The 22,923-nt window shown below is 42.5% G+C and overlaps 1 protein-coding gene across 2 annotated transcripts in view; it reads right to left on the bottom strand.

Annotated features, from left to right (window-relative positions):
• The window catches only part of RUNX2 (RUNX family transcription factor 2), a 132,634-nt gene that overhangs the window by 24,592 nt on the left and 85,119 nt on the right, over nt 1-22,923 (bottom strand). The window contains exon 4 of one of the 2 annotated variants that reach the window (XM_075598549.1): nt 4,645-4,818. The exons of the other annotated variant lie outside the window; for it this stretch is intronic. Coding sequence (XP_075454664.1) covers nt 4,645-4,818 — 174 coding nt within the window. The remainder of the gene's footprint in view (nt 1-4,644; nt 4,819-22,923) is intronic. 2 annotated transcript variants of the gene reach the window in all.

Here is a 22,923-nt window from a genome sequence, read left to right on the forward strand (position 1 = left end):
TGCTGTGAGGCAGCGCATGTGCAGACTCACCCGCCGCATCCACTACATACGCCGAGACACCCGGCACATACAGCGCATGCACAGAGGCATCACCCTCCCCCTGCACATGTGCAGATATGGCCGTATCCTCATGCGCAGAAGAATACTCAGCCCAGTGCACAAGCAGAGGTCTCTGGCGCGCATGCGCAGAGGCCTGTGGAGCTCGGCAGCGCGTCGCACATGGGCAGTAGCAGCACCAGAGGAGAAGAGGACACGGAGCGCTGACCACCCACCCACACCCCCTGTGTCACACACAGTCACAAGTCACACAGTCACACAGCCACACAGTCACACACACACTGTCACACACACACAGTCACACACACAGTCTCACACACACACACACACACACACACACACACACACACACACATACACACACACACACACACACACACAGACACACACATTTTCACTCACACACTCACACACACACATACACACACACATATTCACACACACACACACACAAGGAATTCACAGTTATGGGCAGAAATAAAAATACGTTCAAAATAATCTCGAAAAAAATTATCTCAAAATAATCTCAAAAATAAAAATGGCTAAGACTAACACAGAAAGAGTGCATGAGTATCGTGCTCATACTAGAGCTACGAAAACACACAAAGAAGTTTCACTTACTATGCGCGTGCACAGCACACACAGCTTTTTTTTTATTTTTAAACTTGACATTTTCAAGTGATGAATTGCAAATACAGGTATAAAAAAAAACCATAATAATTTACTGAACATATGATGGAATATCTGTAATAGGTTAAAACCTAAGCCAAATATATTTTCATTAGCTGGACCACTAACTGCTCCTGATGTATATTTTATATTATCGCATTACATTATCCAATAATGAAATACAATCTTCTCTTTATCAGAGACGGTGACAGACCTCAGACAGGTCTTTGTTGGGTATATTTTCCAACTGGTATTCCATATTTAATAGATCTACTTACAGCAGCTGTGCCACTTACTAGGCAAATTGGAGATAAGTAGCCTAATCAGCAGCAGAAGTCCACCTGAGGCTTCCTGAGCCCTACCTACTGGTACTGGGCCCCAAGTGAGATGCAGTCTACGGACTGTGAATTTACAGGCAGTTTATCTGGTTGCCACATTAAATACTGAGGATTGCAATGCGCCTCTTCAGGTGGCCAAATGCTGTATTAATTACTTCAAATGGCCGAGAATATAATATAATATAATAATACGATGGTAGATTTTTCGCCAATCATGTCTCTCTTCAAAGCCACCCAACCAGAGTAAAGGTATTGATATATTGGCCATCACGTCACGTGTACAATCTGTACATATGAAAGTTACTGGTTAACACCAATACATCTAAAATGTAAATTTAAAAAAATTATATATTTAAAAATATATATATATATATATAGCAGAATAAATGAGTTCTTCAGTATTAGGTGATACCTTTTTTATTTGGACTAACAATTTATGTCATAGGACAAGCTTTCAAGAGTTTCCTCTCTTCTTCAGGCCAGCAATACTGATATACAAAGGTTTCTACGACTTAGACAGGGATTGGAAAAGAAAAAAAAAAAAAAATTGTTAGTCCAAATAAAAAAGGTATCACCTAATACAGAAGAACTCATTTATTCTGCACTGGACTAACACGGCTATTTCATTTTATATATATATACACACACATAAGATATTCAATATAAATGCAGTGTAATGGAGTCCAGCCTTGAAAAATGTAAATTACATAGTGCATATTTACTGTTAAAAAGTTCATACTTTATTTATTGTTGAATGTCTTTTTAAAGCCCAGAGCTTCTGCGGCTTGCTTAGGAAGTTGGCTCCTTATATATTATCGCAACAGTTGATTTTCTATGACGACAATACAACACCCTCAAAACAAGCAGAGATAGATTCTTAGGTCTCAGGCGGTGCTTGCTTCACAGCAGGGCAGCTATAGGGAAGTCCTCCCCGCAATGATGTACACAAGACTTCAGCTGAATCTGTTTCTATTACAAGCAAATGCGTGGGAAGACTACACAGGCTTGTGCATCTATCCACAAAGTAGACTAATGTGTTATGGTAAAAGGCTAGTTTTGCTGTTAAAGCTGCAGTTCAAGCTGCCGTTTTTAAATATATATATATATATATATATATATATATATATATATATATATATATATATATATATATATATATATATATATATATATATATATATATTTTTTTTTTCCCATTCAATAAGTGCATCAATACAATCTGCACACTGACAAGTGATTAGCTAAGCTGCAGTTTTTCCTGTAATCGATCGCTTACTCTGGGTTATTTAATTCAGTTCTTGCACAGCATTCTGGGCAATGTAGTCCTGGAATATGATTGACTGGGCAGTTACTAGATACAATTGGTGCACTGCTAGAGAGAGGGCGGGGCTCAAGAGCCAGAGCCTGTCAGAAGGGGAAGGGGGCTGTCACTTCGGAAATGCTTCCTACATTAGAAACATTAAAAATGTCTTTAAAACATTTTTTTTAAAAGCTACAAGTATTTCCTCATAGTACAGAACTGATTTATTAAAAAAAACAAAAAAAAACACGTAGGATATTGCTTGAACTGCAGCTTTAATAGCTTGGTTGTGCTATGGGGTCCCAGTGCTAAGAACATGAGATACAAAGGCAGGCTCTTACATTTAATTACAACCTGGAGAACATGATTATTGGGTTTTATATGCTATTTTGACATTTGCTTTCATATGGTGCTGATAATGTACACGGCTTGTCCCTGAGGTCATACTAGAAGGAGTTTATAGTATATTATTTGATGATCAACCCTAGGGAGATAAAGTAACTTGCTTAAGGTCACAGCTAGCTACAGTAACACTGGGATACATTCTGGCTTCTCCTGCTTCCTAGCCTTTATAATTAACACTGTGACACTTCTTATCCCATTGAGGTTCTTATATTAAAAAAAAGAGAGATTAAAAAAATGCAGTACATAATTCGTTTCATCTAGCTAGCTGAAACTTTCTAATAGATAATTTGAGAAATAATATAAAAAGAGATTAATTGTCAATGTCGGTGTACAGTATTAGCAATTAATATATACGGCCATCTCATGCTATCTTTGATGACTGGTTTCATGCCATTAGCATATCCAATGTCTGGATTCCACTGAGTGCATTCAGATATTTTGGTATTACTGTAGCTTTATTTTCTTGCCTCATCCAAACTATAAGGATGTCACTATAGACTAGTAATTCATCCCTCATTCCTCCAAAACTCTATCTAAAACCAGAAAGATGCTCGTTTTCAAATTATGTCAGTTGTACAAACATAATGCAATAACGGACTAAATGAAAAAGCAAAACAAAAAGGTATACTGGAGCATACATAAATAAGGCACATTTTGGCTAAACGTGTTCCTATCCTATCAGCATAGTCTGTTCTAAAACCAATATGTGACCTATGACAATACACTCACTGTCCCTTACCTGGAAAGCTGGTCCTACAGGGTAAGCACTGCTAAAAGACCAGAGATACGGGAGAAGAAAAAGAAAATTGAAAACAGAAGAGGCAAGTAGAAATACGTCAACATAGAAGAGTTAAGGAGGAGGAAAGTAGTTGGCTTTAGTAAGATTTCATGCACAAGCACTATTCGTTGTTTGCGTCATGTTACCCTATAACACTACCTACAGTACTTACAATGCAATACAAGGTGTGCCTCTGCTTTAATATCATTCTAAAAATGATGTCCAGCGCAGAACTGAAATCACATTTGACTTGTCCCCTTGAGTTTTAAAGGTAAGACAATATTCCCAAGGGGTTAACATCATAAGAACGGGGTCCATAAATACACATAAAGCCCAGGCTCTCTGAGTGTCTGAATTAGGGTGGCCTCTCCTTCACAAATAGTGAACATTGGCCAGTATGGACATATACTTTAGAGAAACTAATTTGACCCTACTCTTTGGCATTAGTATTTACCAATATGAAAGTGGCTTTGTACTAAACTGATCCATACGACAGAGGATAACTATATTCAAATATAAATCAAAAAGGCCATTCCCAAAGTTGCTGCTTTGGATTCGTGGACAGATTGGAGTGTGGGTTAAAAGAAATGTGAGCTGTCTTTCTTTGTAATAGCTTCTAATTCAAGTGTTTGCAATTAGTTTGACATGTGGTTACCTAAGAGAGCATGTCAATATCAATGTACATATACAGTATAAAAAGCTAGTACAATGTACCTTAAACACACACAACATTGAAATAGCCTCACTATATTTAAATAGTGACATGTCCTGCTGTGCTTTTCGAGACTGAGCTGTAACTCACAATATATGGCAACTCCAATGCTGGAGAGTATCAATATTGCATAGTCTCTAAAACAGGAGCCAAAAAAAGGGAATCCCCTATGGGCAATAGATGGTTTCTAGGCTTGTACAGTGTTATAACTTTTAAATGAACCTAATTTGGGGGTCCATGCATGTCAACATATGTTACTTTATGAGTTTAATGAACATTTCTCACTTATAACTGGTGTTGGTATCTATGATTGAGAAAACCTCCCCAAAAGCCTTGCTGACCATGCCTATGAAACCCAAATATACTGTATGGTTCTGCCCCTTACCTGCTATCTGACTCTGTCCTTGTGGATTAAAAGGACTTGGTGCAGAGTTCAGAGAGGGCCGAGGATTCTGAGTTGGGACACCCACTCTCATACTTGGATGAGGAATGCGCCCTAAATCACTGAGGCGTTCAGAGAACAAACTAGGTTTAGAGTCATCAAGCTTCTGTCTGTGCCCTAGAAATAGCAAATCATAAAATAAGAGTTATTATTATTGTTAGTTAGCAACCTTCCATACAAATAGAAAATAATGTCTGTCAGGGCTATTGTATTACCAAGGGGTTCCCATTATTAATGTGCTACATTGTATATAAGGCCAGACGCTCTACAGAGCACACATCGCTTTGCCTCTTATGATTTGTAATGAAGTAGAATTGTTTCCATGTTATTTGTATGTTACATCTTTCTCAACCTAATGTACTATGCTGGGTATGTAGGACACCTTCTATTTAAACACAGATATTTACAATGTATGTTTGAGGGAGATAGTGCATTCCAATACATAGAGAAAAACAACGAGCAACGTCTTTTTTTAGGGATACGGTTTTACCTGTTATAGCCTTAGCGTGATCTCTTTCAGCTTCAAAATGAAGAGCCAGCAAACAAAGACCATACATAAAGACAAAAACAGCTACACTGGACGGCTTTGCAGGCTCAGTACTTCCTTAACCCAATCATGGATGTGCCCGCGGCTGAGTGCAGCGGTACTGTAAGAGCCGGAGTGTTCAAGCTCAATCCTAAAGGCCTACAAACAGGGCAGCTTTTCCAACGAGTGTCAATTAAACTAGCTCCATGTATTGCCCTGGCAACTACTGTAGGCCTGTTGGTAGTCACCGAGGACTTGGCTTGGTATCCAAGGATATGTTCTTTCTTAAGTTTAGCCAGTGTATGCTCTTAAGACAATGGGACAGGGATGTGCAACATGTGTGAAATGTCTAGAGATGCTCTCTCGAGTGTCCTTGTTTATACAATACTCTGAGCAGTGGTAGGCAACTGCAATCTGTAACCTTATTTTGTTTAGATTTCATAAAGGAAAAGAAATATACTGTAAATGATAGAACTGGAATGATGGCAACATATGTCAAAGGAAAAGTCAGATTACACGGCTAAAGCATTCATACAGTATCTCAATCCTGATCAATACTAGAAAATATAGGTCCTGGGGATAGAGGGGAGTTTTTGTAGGTTGTAGTACATTTCAATCATGTAAATTAAACGTGATGGATTGATTTCTACACATAAGTAGTCAAAATAGCATGGGGCGTTTCATTAGATGAAAATTAGACAATATGTTCTCTCAATATAATGTGCCGCAGAATATGCTCATATATTTAAGCTGGTCAAACAGAACTGTAGTTTTGAACCTGTGTTCTGTTGAACCCAGAGTTCCAATGGACGGCACCAAGGCCTTCATGTAACAAAAATCAGCTTCACAATGTACACTTATATTCTACTTTTTAAGACCACGTTCTCTGTTCTTTAAGAAATTGTGAAATTATCTAAAATTATGTTACTCTGCATTATGACTAAATGCTTTCATATAAATAATAAAGTATAAACAAGAAATCCCCCCTACTACAGGGACAGAATTTGAGCTACAGAGGACAGTTGAGTCTGAAGTTTCACAGAGTCAGGGGGAATTTTAAAAGGGTTCTGCAGTTTTTATTAGGTTGAAGCCATTGCCGTTGAAGATTTGTCACTGAACTCTAGAGGTGTTTCATATCATTTATCCTCGGTACAAATGAAAGAGGCATGTTTACTAAAACGCTACACTATTCTTAATGAGCGTACAATATGTGATCAGAATTGTGGTGAAAAACTGATAATAAAAAAAACCTCATGAACTAGTAGAATTTCATATTTTAGTAAGCGGCTGATTTATGTTTTATTTCATAGCTCCAGTGACGAATGTTTGCAAATGGTTCTTTTAAAGGGTCAGAAATATAGCTGCAGTTCACATGTTCATAAGCAGTAGTACCTACAATCTATTGCCGTTTATGTGGATGTATTCAAATAGGTCGTTCGCTGATTAATCGCTTTGTTTCGAAAGTGCAGTGAAGACGCCATATAGCATGATAATTATTCTCTGTAGCATCCACATCATATCATGCTTGGAGCGAAGGGGTTGATGTCTGATACACCTGATGCAATATTAGGCAGGGAAAGTTCATGCCAGCAGATGGCAGTCACTTTAATGTATGTGTAGCAGAACACTCCCCTTACCTCCGTAGGGAATGGGTTCCGTGGCTCGGGAGGATCGGGGAAAGTTTCGGCGGCCATCTTGTGATTGGCGCCGCGTGTAATGTAAGGGCTGTGTGTAGCGCAGCTGCGGCCATGTTGTGGTTGGCGTCGCCGGATGGGGAGGGCTTAGGGCCGAGGAACATCCTCCGCGGGACTGGAGGCAGAGCTGAGGGAGCCGTGGAAGGAGGAGGTAGTGTCCAGGGAGCAGTCAGCTTCCTGGACTAGGCCAGACTTTACCCCCTAGGCCCCAGGTAGCCCCCCCTCATGGTAGCTGAGTGGGAGAGGGATCGCCCCCAGTATAGAGATTACCACGTAGTAAGGTCTCCGCAGCGGAGCAGGACACCAGACGGTGCCGTGAGTTACTCCGGCTGGAGACAGCACCGCGTGCGCGGCCTGGATGTGATGGGAGAGGGGATTGGTGTTGGAGACCCCGCGTCGTGGGACCTGACCACCCCCCATTCTACTAACAGCATCCCCTGGTTACAGGCCTGTACCAGGAAGGTACCAAGTGCACTAACGATACAAGGGGGAGGGTTGCGCAGCCCTCACATATACATTTGGGACAAGGGAGGTTCTATGGACACCGGGTTCTAGGTGCCAAGTGCACCCTAAGTGTTGTGGGGGAACAAGCACCCATACTGTATTGAGTTATTGTATTTCACTGTGTTGTATATTGTTATCGGTTGGGCATTTCTGGGGACCCAGTAAAGCATTTATTATACGCGGTTGTAAGTGTGATTCATTGGGAGGTATGCAGTATAGGTATACCGGTTCTCATGAGGAACTATCCCGCCATCGCTGGGATCCTCACGGGTGGAGGCGATGCGCCTATTCACCCAGGCTCCCAAGGAGTGGAGGCTTGGGCCCCCCGTGAGCCAATCAGGTAGCAACGTAGTACATATCGCCTGCAGGTTCCCTCAGCAGTAGGGAAGTGGTGTTACATACACTACAAAAAAAATCCTGTATTCTGGATGATTCTTTTCATAACTGCTCCTGCACCACATGTATTCACTCATTTACTGAAGTAAGTGATACTAATGTAACTAACTTTGATGCAGACAACTAGATACACAGAATTACTCATGAATTGGCATGAAGGATGGGCGCTTCATAGTGGCGTAGCCCGGCCCAAGCCTGGGCGCCGGTGCTCTTGGGGGACCCGCCTTCTCGCCTAGTTGTCCCCGACTGCGTATGCGCGATCGGCACTTGCCGTCTGCTCTTGTGCATGCGCGATCGGTGTTTGCCGGTAACTCATGCACGACCGTGAAGCTCCGATCGCGCATTGCGCAAGAAGAGCCGGAAAACGTAGATTGTGCATGCCCAAGAACAGCCAGCAAATGCAGCTCGCGTATACGCACGAGCATCCGGGAAGTGCCGATTGTGCAGAATAAATGAGTAAAGAGACAGCTGAGGGGCAAAGAGAGAGAGACAGAGAGAGACAGAGAGAGACAGAGCAGGAGAGAGGAGCAGAGAAACAGAGCTGAGGGGCAGTGAGAGAGACAAAGCAGAATTGAGAAGCAGGGAAACCAAGCAGAATTGAGGACCAAAGAGACAGAGCTGAGGGGCAGAGAAAGAGAGACAGAGCAGAAGAGAGGAGCAGACGCTTAGTGAGCTGAGGAGCAGAGAGAGACAAAGGTAAGCACAGACAGCTTATACCTGATGGTTATACAGATGTAGCAGACTTCATTGCCCCTGCTAATACAACATATCCCATTGTAACACAAAATATCTGAGCTTCCGAAGGTTTCATTAGCAGTGACAACACAAAAATTGTACAACATATCTCACCAGAGGGAGCAATAAAGACATATATATATATATATATATATATATATATATATATATATATATATATATATATATATAAATATATATATATATATATATATAGATATATAGATATATAGATAATACTGAGTTAAGTTATGGTGAGTAAAAAAAGTGACAAAAACCCTCCACAGCAAAGCAAATATGCAAATACAACTGTATGCTCATCTGCATGTCTTAGGCAGGTCTGCAACCCCGCCTTTCCCCATCATCACCCAGCATACAGCACTTCCACTGCAGCAAGGGATTCTGGGAAATGACATGCAAATGAGCACACAGTGTCACTTTTTGCCTCAAAACCCATTTTTAACATGGTTCCCTATAGGCTTAAGCTTGCTGCATGGTCACAACTTTGAGCACAGCCAGGGTTAAGGTGCATACCCAGAAAACCACCCACAGACAGCTGTTTCGACCTTGATGGGTCTCATCAGTGTGGGGTTGATTTTAACTGGGTATGCATGAGAGCAAGCTTAAGCCTATAGGGAACCATGTTAAAAATGGTTTTTGAGGCAAAAAGTGACACTGTGTGCTCATATGCATGTCATTTCCCAGAATCCCTTGCTGCAGTGGAAGTGCTGTATGCTGGGTGATGATGGGGAAAGGCGGGGTTGCAGACCTGCCTAAGACATGCAGATGAGCATACAGTTGTATTTGCATATATATAGATATATATACATATATAGGTATGTATGTGTAGATGTTTGGGGTCACAATATTTGACCTTTTTTAGCTTTCTTTAAACACCATTATAGATGGTCTCTCTTTATTTTTGTATATTTACAGTATTTGTATACTTACATACAGGGCTTGACAAATTATAAAAAATGCTACTCGCCAGAAAAAAAAAGGAATTCGCCCCTACCCCCTCCCCCCAATCTTTTTTTTAAAATCTGACTGTACAATGGCGAAAACGCCTCTCTCACCCCCTTCCTTTTTTTTCCTTTCTCACCCCTTCTTCCCCCTCTTCTTCTTCTTCCCACCTCCTTCTCCTCTCACCAAACTCCTTCTCCTCTCATCAAACTCCTTCTCTTCTTCTCACTTACCTGGCATCAGTGGAGGAGGAAGACGGTGAATGGCGGCAGAAGAGGATGACTGAAGACCACCGGAGCGGCGTGGCACCTGAGGAAGACAGGTGGTGTCGGGAGAAGAGGACCCAGGACCATGTCAGCAGAGCGGAATAGCAGAGGAGTTAGACAGCGTGCGGCGGCGGTGGCAGCAGAAGAAGAGCATTGAGAGCATGTGAGCAGAGCAGGAGAACGGCCGGGGGGGTGCGCGCGCCCCAGCGGTCCGACCCAGAAGTCTTTGCTGACTTCCGGTGTCTGCCGTTGCTACAGCGCAGCTCCTCCCCGGCTGTTCTCCTGATCCGCTCACATGGTCTCAATGCTCTTCTCCTGCTGCCACCGCCGCAGCCCGCTGTCTAACTCCTCTGCTGCTCCGCTCTGCTGACATGGTCCTGTGTCCTCTTCTCCCGCTGCCAGCTGTCTTCCTCCTTTGCTGCTCCGCTCCGGTGATCTTCAGTCCTCCACTTCTGCCACCGCTGCCAGCCGCCCTACTCACCAGCTGCCAATATCAACTCGCCATGGGTGAGCAGGCAAGTGTATTTGTCGAAAACTGTATGTGTATGTGTGTGTGTGTGTATATATATATACATAAATATATATATATATATATATATATATACTGTATATACACACACATAGTATGCAGTGGTGGGCACTCCCAATACCGTAGTAGTTACAGCCTATAGTAGGTGCATGGTAGAGAGATCAAAATGATAAGAGCACAGAGACCTGCCCTCAAACATGTTGCTTAAAAATTAAACAAATGTATTGAAACCTGATGAATGTTTAGTTGCTGCTGAGGACCTTGCTCCTGATGAAGCAAACGTCGATCAGCTTTCAATACAGTTTGTTTATATTTTTCAAGTCCTGTGAGTGCAGATTTCTTTGCTACTATATATAACTGTGTGTACACGAAGATAAAGGAAAGAAAGGTATCAGCAAGGGAGTGCAGTAGGAAGATACCATATCACCAGGGAAGAAAAAGGAACCAAAATCAACGGTGAATATTTGAGTCGCCTACAATTTGCAGATTTTTTTTTCCCCAGTAGAACTCCAGCAACAAATCAGAGAACTCGCCGAAGCAAGTAAGAATGTGGCTCTCTGTATGAATCTCGGCAAGACCAAAGCAATGTTCAACAAATGGAATAGAAATGGAATAGAACTAGAAGATGAAGGACTATATCTACCTCAGCTGGCAAATAACACTGAATGAAATCAATAGGAGAATGAAGAAGAGATGGAGCCCAATTGGAAGAAACAAGACAATATTTTAAGGGAACCTTCCACTGTCTCAAGAAGAGAGTTTTCGACCAGTGTTTTCTGCCCGTGCTCACGTATGGATGTGAAACTTGGACCCTAAATGCAAAGATAATTCAGAAGTTTAAGACAACACAAAGAAGTATGGAGAAAGAAGATATATGCTGGGTATTACCCAAAGAGAAAGGAAAATGGTCTCGAAACCAAACATAAGTGAAGAAATGAAAATGGCAGTGGGCCACACATCGCAAGATGGGACTCGACTGGATTCCAAGAGAGATTAAAAGACCAAGACGACGACCAAAAGTAAGATGGGATTGTTGAAGTACCGTGAAGAAAGGCTTGCAACAGCAATACATGGAAGATCATTGGAGAGGCCTTCCTCCAGCAAGGGATCGACAAGGGCTGAAGATGATAATGATGTGTGTGCGTGTGCGTGTGCGTGTGCGTGTGTGTGTGTGTAGAGATATAAAGAATAATCTGATTTTGGCCTGTCACTCAGTATTTAATACTATTATTTCTCAATCAGCATACCAGTCAACCAGTTACAGTTGTGGGTACTTTATAGTTTATCTGTTGGTAATTTATTTACTATGTTACTATATACTATTTACTATATTATTGTAATGTTGTACATTCTTCAGTTATATCGAAGTTGTCCAATTGAGCTTATGGCTGTATACTTATTTTAAACACTTTTTAATGCTTTATGTAGTTATGATGTTGTTATTTTACTGCTTATTTGGTGTTTGTTCCGTCATTTTCTAAATATCCAAAACCAAAACTAACCGAGTGTTCCAGCAAAACCAAAACACACAATTATTTTAGAACAAAAAAGCCACAGAAATTGCCCACACTTCATTGGAATAAAATGACACACATTCTGCACGTCACAACTCATGTCGGTCTGGGAGAGGTGCACCTGTCCGCGGCACTTGATTCAAATAAAATTTACTATGCCGTGAAATTGCTTCCCACGAGTGGGGAAGTGTCCAGCTCCAGTCAAATAAATGGGAATAAGATCTTCTCTGGCACGGGGAAGATGGCTTCACATCATACTAAACATACTAAGCAGCCCTAATATGCGAGGATTGTATGAACCGCACAAACAGTAAGACGTGTGAGGCATGAATGTGAGAAAGTGTCTGTATGACCTGGATCCCAAACGCGTGACATAAATCCCGAATGGCGGTTGGACGGGGGGTGGGGGGGAGGCTTACAAATAACCCCTCGGGGTTCACGCATTTTCTAAACTTGTAGTCCTCTCTAAAACTAATAAAAGAATATAAAAGCCGGAGTGTTTGTGTGCCAGAGCGAGACATGGACGGCATTGTTGTGCAAAGATTTCAAAGGCAGCTCAGACACAAACAAAGATTGTCACGCAATGTGCCTGGCTCCCCCTCGTTCTGTGCACGGAGCTCGCAGCGCAGTGAGGATCTCACATCAAGGGCAGCTTTACGGTGTTTTTTTTAATGAGCTTTCCTAAATAAACACGGAACTGTTTACAATATAGGGCCAGTTCTCCTAGGTAATGTTATTCTATAGAAAAGTTACATTTTAGCAAAGCAAATTCAAATACTAGTTGTGAGCACATTCACATGGCTCAGACAGGTCTGCCACCCTGCTTTACCCCCGTCATCTCTTAGCATACAGTGCTTCCACTGCAGCCAGGGATTCTGGGTAATGCTAAGAGATAATGGGGCAGGACAGGGTTGCAGACCTGTCTGAGACATGCAATTGGTCTCACGTGGTATTTGTATTTGCTTTACACTGTACGGTGGAGGGTTTTGGTCACTTTTTTTTACTCACCATCACTTACTTTGTGTTTGGTTTTAGGAAAGGGGCGATACACCCCCCCCCCCCCCCCCCCGCTTGAGGGTGCGGTCCCATATACTGCACCACCAATAAAGAAATGGCCGTGAGACGGCTTAAGGGCTCAGTCTTGGTGGATGAGAAAATCAGACAATTATAAGCAGTGTGTGAACTGTGGTGGTATTAGGGGGTATCAAGACCACTGCTTTTTTTTTTTACATTTCCACAGCTTTTACCAACTTAAATGTTTCATTTTTTTTTCAAGATAAGGGGATTTATTTTACGGTATATCTCCCCTCTTCCTATTATTACAGCATCAATCTTGCTTTCCTTTTCCTAAATACAGTCCAATGAGCTACACCCGAATGATTAATAAATAAAGATCTTATTTTTTTTAATCAGGCAGAGTTCTATTACTTTTTTAAGCCCCGATACCCCTGAGAATAAATATTTTTCCAACATGTTTTACAGTTTAAAAACTGTTCTCTGGTTTGCTTACAACAGCGACACAGAGTAGAGGGGGAGACTATCCATCTTGTGTGCTCCACCCTAGAGAATAGAATGTACACCAAGCAGAGGTACATGTATACATGCTTCTATCTGTCATAGGACACATTAACAAGATAGCTGGGTAAGGGACAGAGATAAAGCAGAGATAAGGACAGTAAACTCAACATTAACGTTGGGTTATAATGTTTGCAATGAATTCCCAAGGTCAACTTTCAGAAATTATTTTAAAATAACTGTACTTGTTTTTTTTGTTGTTTTTTGAAGGCCTAATTAATCTACCTGTAACCATTTTGGGGTTAACATATTAAGCGTAGTGCTAATAGTGTAACCGTTATATATCCTTTAATCTGCATGAGGTTATTTTCTAGGATGCACAGTGCCGCTTGTATTTGACACACTACAATCTGAAAGCATTCAGCAATTTAGCACATTCTTTCCCATTTTAATGGGCATTACAAAAACTGCTCAACAACTTCTCATATTTAGGTCCAAAAGTCAAAACTCTGAACAGCACAAAAAACATATGCCATATTGTTTTCAGCCAGTGTATCCCTTCGCTCTTTTAAACAACCTATCACTTAAAGTAAACTCTTTGAGACAGGGTCTCCATTTGCCTGATGTTGTAAATTACCTATTGCATTTATTCCCATTGTTTCTCACTGATTTACCTTCTAGTGCAAAGTGCAGCAATTATACACACATACAAAGTAACTGTCTTACTTATTTGTATCCTGTAAAAAAATGAATATGTTTCGCTCCTCGCTGGGAACAGGCATATCAGCTTTACGTGCCTCTGATTGGCCAATGATGGCACCATAGTTATTTTGCAATCAAAGGAGCGAAGCTAAAGTTAACAATATTGATGACTGGTCAACAGTCTCATTACCAGAAGATATTAGTGAGGGCTTATAACACCCTTTCAAAGCATTTGTCTACCATGGAAATGTTCAAAGTTTTAAAAAAAGTTTATAATATTTATACTTATATGTACTGTATGTATGTATGTATGTATGTATGTATGTATGTATGTATGTATGTATGTATGTATTTATATCTTTATTTATATAGCGCCATCCAGGTTCATAGCGCTTTACAATACACATGATATAATAGTATAACACAATGAAAATAAGCGCTTCAGACAAAATAAGAAAGGTGTCCCTGCCCTGAAGAGCTTACAATCTATATGTGTTTGATTTTAAAAAAAATGTTTTCAGGAGGTACAGTATCAATCAGTTACATTTAACCTATTAAACATGCCAGGGCCCTTATTACACTTTTTGGTAAGGCAGGACTGCCCTGTTATAGTCTTTTTAGATCAGAACACAGAGCTCTGCAGAAGTGCACAATAAAGTATACAATTGGATAAAAAGCAAACCATTCTAAGGCCATTTATTACATTAAAAACGAACCACTTTAAGCAAGTCTGCACCCATAACTCACCCCCTGCCCACCCGTCGCTACCCTATAACTTCCAGGTATAAGCAGAGCCGCTCCTAACGTAGTGAGTTCAGCGCAATCTGTGGCAGGCTGGCACTCAAAGGCTTACGCTAAAAAACACACAGCTACAGCAGTCTCTGTATGGCCACCTTCAACGCACCCCCTATACGCCATGGATCTTACTATGTCCCGTCTGATTAACAATGCTCCATTCAGGAGCTTGTATTAAGTGTCTGGGAGGTTAAAATGGAGCTCTCCCCAGAGAACTGTGCAGTCTATACGGTCGGTTACCATAGTAACCTTAAACGCTATATCGTTTAACATGGCAAACTCAGATGTCAGAGATTTTTTTTTAAATCATGATTTTTAACAGTAAAAAAAACCCCAAAACGGCAGGACATGCTCAGGTGGCAAGATACGGACATTATAGGAGTTAAACTCATATGGACTTCCAATAAGGGGAATAGCGATTTTTACTACCCTAAACAATCTAAAAATGCCATAAGATATAGTGCTACAGAGCGGTATGGATCCCCGCAGACAGTATATGATTTCTTTTTTAACCGCAGTGTTAAAATGAGAGTGTCCTAAAATGCATTAGAATTTGCACTGGCCTTCAAATATTCAACCTCAAACCAGTTCCCTCTCTTCCGATATTATGACATTACTGGGTCAGACCTTGTCTAGCGACGACACAAATAGCAGCAACAGTAATTGAATTAGGACCCTTCCCTTCAGGACCAGTTTCACGGTTTAAAAGATTACTGTGTCGTTTAAATGACCCATGAAATGGGCGGCATTCCTTTCATTATGGTTACGTTCACATCCGAACGGTGGCCCTGATTTCTACCGTTTCTGAGGCTCATTTTTCTCCTCCAGGGAAGTCACGACGCAGTTAACGTATGCGGCATAATGGCGCCCATAGCGTGCTGTGGTTCCTCTTACTCCGCTATAAACCCAGTTTGCAGCCAGAAGCAGATTAGCACTGTGACCTGGCAGTAAATACATGCATATGTGTATGAAACCAAGACTGCTGCACTAAACATCATTGTTGAATACTTGGAATGACCCATAAAACAAGAACAGTTGAGCAATACGGTTGGTAGAGCTGTTAAAAACATGCTAGAGACGGCAAACAAGTCCCACAAAGCAGTCTCATTCTGGCAAAAGCCACCACAATGTGGTGATTTTTTTATAGTAGTATTTTGCCACCCCGTGGGTCTGCAGTAACACAGATTCCAAGCAGAGGAAGGGGTTAAGTGGGTCTGTCAGTGCTCTGCTTGCGGAGGCCCCGGGGGATTTCTGAGTCACTGAGGTTCTCATAAAGAGTCATCGCTGCAGTAGCCGTAGCTTGGACCCCGTGTTTATCAGAGCAGTGAGCAGCCCTGCAGATGACATCACGGACTGCTTACCTTGGACCCCTTCCAGCTCCTTCTCACAGACGGATCCTCTTCCTTCACTCCTGCACACATGCTTCAAGGCTTTTTTTTTTTCCCCCTTTCTTATTTACTGACTGTTAACCTCTCGACTGCCGAGAGCACCACCCCATCGGAACTGGTTTAGGACTATGAGTAAGGCTGCGTCCCCGCTAACGCTGAGCGGGCGGCGCTTGCGGCAGTTACTTACATATATAGATATATGTAAGTCCCGTTGACGCTGTGCGCTCGTGGGCGGGCACACACGCTCATCTGCGCTCGGTGCTTAGATAAACAAAAAAAATCTAACTTTCCCGCGCGTTCAACTGCCCGCAATGCCCCCCGCACTCGCGTAAATGCAGGACACCCGGTGCTCATGTTTGGAGCTCTCTCCAAGCATGAGCGCGCTCAGCGCCAGCGGGGCCTAGGGCAGCAGACCCTCCAACATGTGAAACATTGAATTACTGTGGGTGCACCTGGGATGTACCATATGGACAGATCATGTTACCAATCAAATGTGTGATGTATATATTTATATATAATGGACACACAGTAGAAGGGGGATTAAATTCCTTAAATCTGATGATCATTATCAGACCAGTGTCTATCTCCCAGTTATTGAATAGGGGTGTAATGCAGGGGCGCTGAACTCCAGTTCAGGTTTTAAGTATATCCCAGCTTCAGCACAGGAGGCTCAATCAGTGGCTCGGTCCACGGCTGAGCCACTGATTGAGCCACCTGTGCGGAAGCAGGGATATCCTTAAAACTGGACCTATTGGTGCGTCTTCAGAACTGGAGTTGGCCACCCCTGCCTTAGGGCTTAGTACCATCTATTCAATATATCCCCTGCAGAATTTCCAAATCGCATAATGATATACACAAGGCACTTGAGGGAAAAATGTTCATAGTAAACAGGACTCCAGAACAAGCTTCAGCGGAGTAGGATCTTCCCAATTTTGCTTCGCAAGCAAATTCCAGGCTTTTTTCTTTCCACAAAAACAGTGAGTGACTAAATATTTGGGCGTATCGGTTGCCATAAATGCTATCCCAACACAGGAGCTGTAATAACCCAAGAAAAGTGTGACTAGAAGTTTAGTTTGACACATTGCTGCATTTTACCTTTGCTTCAAATGTAAGAAATGTAAGAACGTTACCTACATTTGGAGTAAATTGTTGCCCATAAAAGTTAACACCCCGCAGACCCAGTGGATCTTTTTGACGCAAACACAAGTTTCAAAAGAGCTTGATACATTGCATTATAATGTGTACATCGTGTAACTCCTCCCTCACTCCTCCTGCTGACTCTCCCCAGATCGTAAGACCAAGCTCACTGCGCAAAACTTGGGGTAAAGACCTTGATACACTGATGCAAAGATGAAAAGGAAGCCGTTTCAGTAGATTTTTGCTCTATATGTGCCTTAAAACAGCGGTGCGCAATCTCTGCGCCTGCACCCCCCTGCTGCCTACTCGGTCGCCCCCCCCCCTCGCCTCTAATGATGCGTCAAATGATGCTGCGGGGTCATGTGACGTCACATGACCCGCAGCGTCATTTGCCGTCACGTCTCCATGGTAACGGGCGCGTTGTCATGGAGACGTGTGGACAAGAAGCCGGTAAGTAAATTTACAGGGGCCTCGCGCTCTTAGCGCGGGGCTTCTGTAACTGCCACGCGGCCCACGCCCCCCCCAACAGTCTTGAACCCCCCCAGTTTGCGCACCGCTGCCTTTATACATCCCCCATAATGCCTTAGTATGTGAAAAATGCGTTGATTATGATTTGCTCAGTGATGATTATATTTTATCTGCAATTTGAGGAGGAATTTTGGCAATACTGGGACATTTCTTTTTCAATTCTTAAAAGATAAATCCCCAAATAATTTCCAGGAGTGAAATGGCAAGGTGCCCCTCTTTCTCCCGTTTCTAGAAGGGATGCGCGAGAAAGCGCTTCCTCAATAAAACAACCGTGAAGGAATGGAACAGGCTCCTTACACGGAGCAAGCACAGTAACAGGAATCCCTTTAAACAGACAACAGGGTGTTTATATGTGAAGAAACAGGAAATATAAAGTACCAAGATCAAGCAGAGTCTGTGCACTAATAATTGTAACAGACCCATAGACCAAATGGTCTGTATCAGCATCGAGTGTCTATGGCTCTCTGCTGCATAAGGCCGCGCTTATGGTCCCGACGACCAAATAAATGTATTGAATCCATTGCGTGGGCTTTTAGTAGGAGCAGCGCGACGGCGTGGTCGCGATCGCTGGAAGTCAATTCAATTAGATTTTTCAGCGACCGCAGCGTGACTTCAGCATCGCCGTCGTCGGGAATATAAGCGCGGCCTAAGGCGGAGACTATAGTGGGCGCGCGTGCAACAGAGTGCATGGCGTCGCACGCGCCTGTCGCCTGAGCAATGGGTGAATAAGCTTCCAGTGATTGGGGAGGTGTGGCGGAAGCGTCTCCAGGCTGGTTCGCCCTCATTGGCTGCACCGCTCACATGACGCGGCCGTCGCGCGAAAAGACAAAATCAATTGTCTTTTTCAAAAAACTGCTGCGCGGTCGCTCTGCATCGCTCGCGCGGCTGCGCACACTATGGACGGCCTCATAGAGAATAGGTCTGTTGTTCACGTGGCGCGCGCCGTCACACGCACTATAATCGCGACCTAAGGCAGTTTAATGGCGCAGTGCTACTTACACAATGCTAAGCAAAAACACTGTGTGACCAAGCGCCCAGAATACAGAAGAAAAACACCGGAAATGAAACATGAATTATAAAGTTGGATGTATGGCAGCTCAAGCTACAGGTCCAGAGTCCCCAGTACTCGATAATCGATCATATAAGTAAGAGTTACAAGCCCGGCACACTAAAAAGTCCAATGTATTTGAGCAATTTTTAAAAACATGAGTTTCATCAGTCCTAAAACATTATTTTTTTATAGTTTATTTACAATCTAGGTGAACGTTACAGGCGGCAGTGTTATTATGGCAGGATATGACATTGGCTTTCTTGCCCACTATTGCATCGCTGGGATTCAGTACGCGCCGATGCTGGGTTTCACACCCGATCCTGCATTAGCTGCCACTGAGTAGTAGTTAATGCCGGATCAGAGTGTGATACCCGGCATCGGCACCTGGTGAATCAGCCCTTACGTTGGCTATGTTGAGTGCCATGCATTATTACTTTAACTGTTGTTCTATACTGACCTGCATGCAATATCTACACTCTTTTATTAATGGCCATGCTATATGAGGTATATTGACCAACATACTAAATTGACTGACACGCTATATTGTTGGCCACCACATTCTCAGGTACACAACATCTTGAGCACACAAGCACAGACACTGCTCTGGTTATTTACAGCATGTACATAGTGTTGCAAAGACCCCTCTATAAGGATCTGCATGCACGCCTCTCTGGTTTATTGCTCTTTGAATGTTATAGCAGAATTCCAGCCCAGCTGAATCTCATTCCATCTCCAGCCTCTCATTCTCTTACCACCCTGGCCCGCCCCTAACATCCACACCACACCCCCTCCAAACCCTTTTGGGGCCCGCTGCAGGGCTGGACCAAACTCCACTCTATCACCCCCTAACATCCTCACCTCCAAACCTTAATTGGATCATCTGTGGCACACTCTGACCCACAATGAGCAGCCACTTTACACTTAGTAAGACAACAAACTGCACAGTAGTGTGGGTGGTAAAGCTGTCAATAACAACAAGAACTTCCAAAGTTGCCCCCCCACAATGCTTTGCATCCACTGCAGCAAGGTATTGTGGGGCGTGACTTTGGATGTTCCCGCAGTGAATGACAGCTTTACCACCCATGCTGTCTGCACACACTGGAGTTTGGGGCCTCATTAAGCGTGTGCTCCTCCCTCCAGCTGGACACTTTACTGCCTGGGATCAGTCACAGTTGGTAATAAGATTTCTTACCTAGCAAGCGGTGCACAATGTGAAAAAAAGGTTGGGAACCCCTGTCCTACTGTATAGTGACATTCTGTATTCCCATGTCCAGGAGAAGACACGTGTGAAACAATATTTGGGGGACTCAAAAAAGGTGTGTTTCTGCTACACCCAGAAGACTTCTTGAATCATAAATTATACACTCTGGTTATCTACAATTATCCCATAAGGAGGAGGGTTTTCATGGACATTAAGTAATAGGTGACACGGTGTGCTCAGCTGCATGTCATTTCCCAGAATCCCTTGCTGCAGTGGAAGCACTGTATGCTAGGAGGTGATGGGGGAACGCAGGGTTGCAGACCTGTCTGAGACACGTGACTGTGCTCACACGTGCTATTTGTAAGGGCTACATTTGAAAGTAGTAAAAGAAAAATAACTTTTGGAGCAAACTAAAAAAAATAAAAAATACATTAACATAGAGGTGTTAACTGATAAAGTGTTTCCACTGCGCTGCAACTGCGGTGTTCATTGCTAATTGGCATTGCTGCTTTAACCTAAGAAGTAATGTTCTTAAGATCCAGAAATGACAAGCTGTTGAGACCAGTTCCATACGGTTACCACAGAAATTTCATTTCACAAAGTAAAAGGACTGCAGATTTTCAGTCCAACTAAAATAATTGTGTAGACAATCTCACTTGATTGCTTTCAGCGGAGCTTAACCTGTGTGGTCCACATGTGTTCGCCGACACCTTGGGGACACACAACTATTCTTGTACGTATGTATGAATGTGTGGGGTGGGAGGAAGATGAATGCTCAGTAAGATTATCACCTGTCGCATTAAATATGCCATCGCCTGCAACACTCCACTAACCATGCTGGGCTACACGAGAAGCGCCAGCCTGACAATGGCCAACGACTTGCCACTTCCCGAGAGCTTTGCTGGCTGCTCCAAAGGGTTGTGCCATATAAGGAATCCTGTAGGGACAATAAAATGACATAACCAGGCCCTTTCTGGCCATGAGTGCAACTGGAGCTAGCAGACTCACTTCAAGCATCGTTTAACCCATTCAATACTGGAGGTCCACAACTCACCAGTAGTCTGGCACTGTATTATAGCAATACACTAAATTGCATAGCATTGTATTCAGTAGCTGAAGTGACGTATATAATTAGCTGCATTGTGCTCGACTGGAGAATATTATTATATTTTAATAAATATGTACTGTGTACAATGTCTTTTTTGACACAGGGATTCTTTCCTGCGTTTAAGTTTGTAAATGTGGTTAGAGCTCCAGTGTCTTATCCATCTCATCACAACCACGCACATGTGTGCGACTGCTGTCAGTGCCATACATGGCTAAACTATTATTATCGTTACTCGTATTATTACACCTTTGGTTATTAGTACAACTTGTACACCTGTAACATCTGTGTCAACCCAATAAGAGCTCAACTAAGACACAGGTAACATCTGTTTGAACCTAATATTCCCAGGTTCAAATCCCACCGCAGCCTTTTAATATGAAATGAGTAGCAGCCAAATATTATTCCGTTCTATTAATAACCCGTAACCATGTATGTGTAAAGTGTTTTGGGATGAATGGACTGTATGCTTTAAAAGGAGAAAAAGGTTTGTAGGTGCCTGCCCTTAAAGATATGTGTGGCCTCGCAAAAATAATTATGTAGGAGGCCTTAAAGATATGTGTGGCCTCGCAAAAATATATATGTAGGAGGCAGCACTCAATCCATAAGACTCACTTATTAGAATGTATCCGTGCAAGGAATGTATACTTTAATAAACAGCACAATTATTATAATGGGACAGGGGTGGGCAACTCCAGTCCTCAAAGGTCACTAACAGATCAGATTTGAAGGATATCCCTGCTTCACACTGGTGGCTCAATTAGTGGTTCAGTCAAAGACTGATCCACTAATTGAGCCACCTGTGTTGAAGCAGGGATATCCCTAATACCGGAGTACTGGCCCTTGAGTACTGGAGTTGGCCACTTCTGCCATAGGAGATACTGAAGATGCCGCAAAGATGTCTGTGTTTGAATAATAAATATATACTTCCCCATGGGTAAAGTGAGATGTGAGATGCCAGGTCACGCATATGTGCAAGAACCACAGTTTTTTCCACGTCTAACAACCATGTATGCAGCACCTGTTGTTGAGTGGTTGGAGGTGTTCTACACGGTAGAGTGCTCGAGATTGTTTCTCCCAATAAAAATATCAGTTAGCCAATAAAGGTATCACTTGTAACCTTACTTTTGTTCATTATTATTATTATTATTACAAAAACATTTTTTCCCGGTCTACTCTATGTGTACTTTATTGGCTAAATTCAGATAGGGGCACAACCATTAAACCTATGAGGCTGATTACAATCAATGAAACATCCTGTGTATTTATGAAGGGTTTAAACGCGGACCCTATTCACAAGAGCTTGTACTATGCATCAATAAATCTCACTCGCTCACCTTTTTTCCCTTTTCCAGGGTAGTAATTCACGGGCACTAATATGGGAAGTGTTAGAAGATCTGATTCTTCTGTCAACAATGTCCATTTGGGCCAAGAAGTATGCGGATAAAGTGGCAGTATAAGTAATGCGGAAGATATTTATATTCCAAGCTGAAGCCATTGGCACGACTGCATCTTTGGTCAGTTTCTCTAACTCCTAGCTCTGTTTTGGCCTTCTCGGCTTACTTTCTGGCTTGTGCATCACAGAGACGTCAGTGGTGGATCTTGGGTAAGTTCTCCATCGTGGTTTTGAGGTTTTGAATACGAAGGATAAAAATGATGTTGTATAATTACCA

This window comes from Ascaphus truei, chromosome 4 (assembly GCF_040206685.1).
Source record: "Ascaphus truei isolate aAscTru1 chromosome 4, aAscTru1.hap1, whole genome shotgun sequence".
NCBI classification, from domain to species: domain Eukaryota; kingdom Metazoa; phylum Chordata; class Amphibia; order Anura; family Ascaphidae; genus Ascaphus; species Ascaphus truei.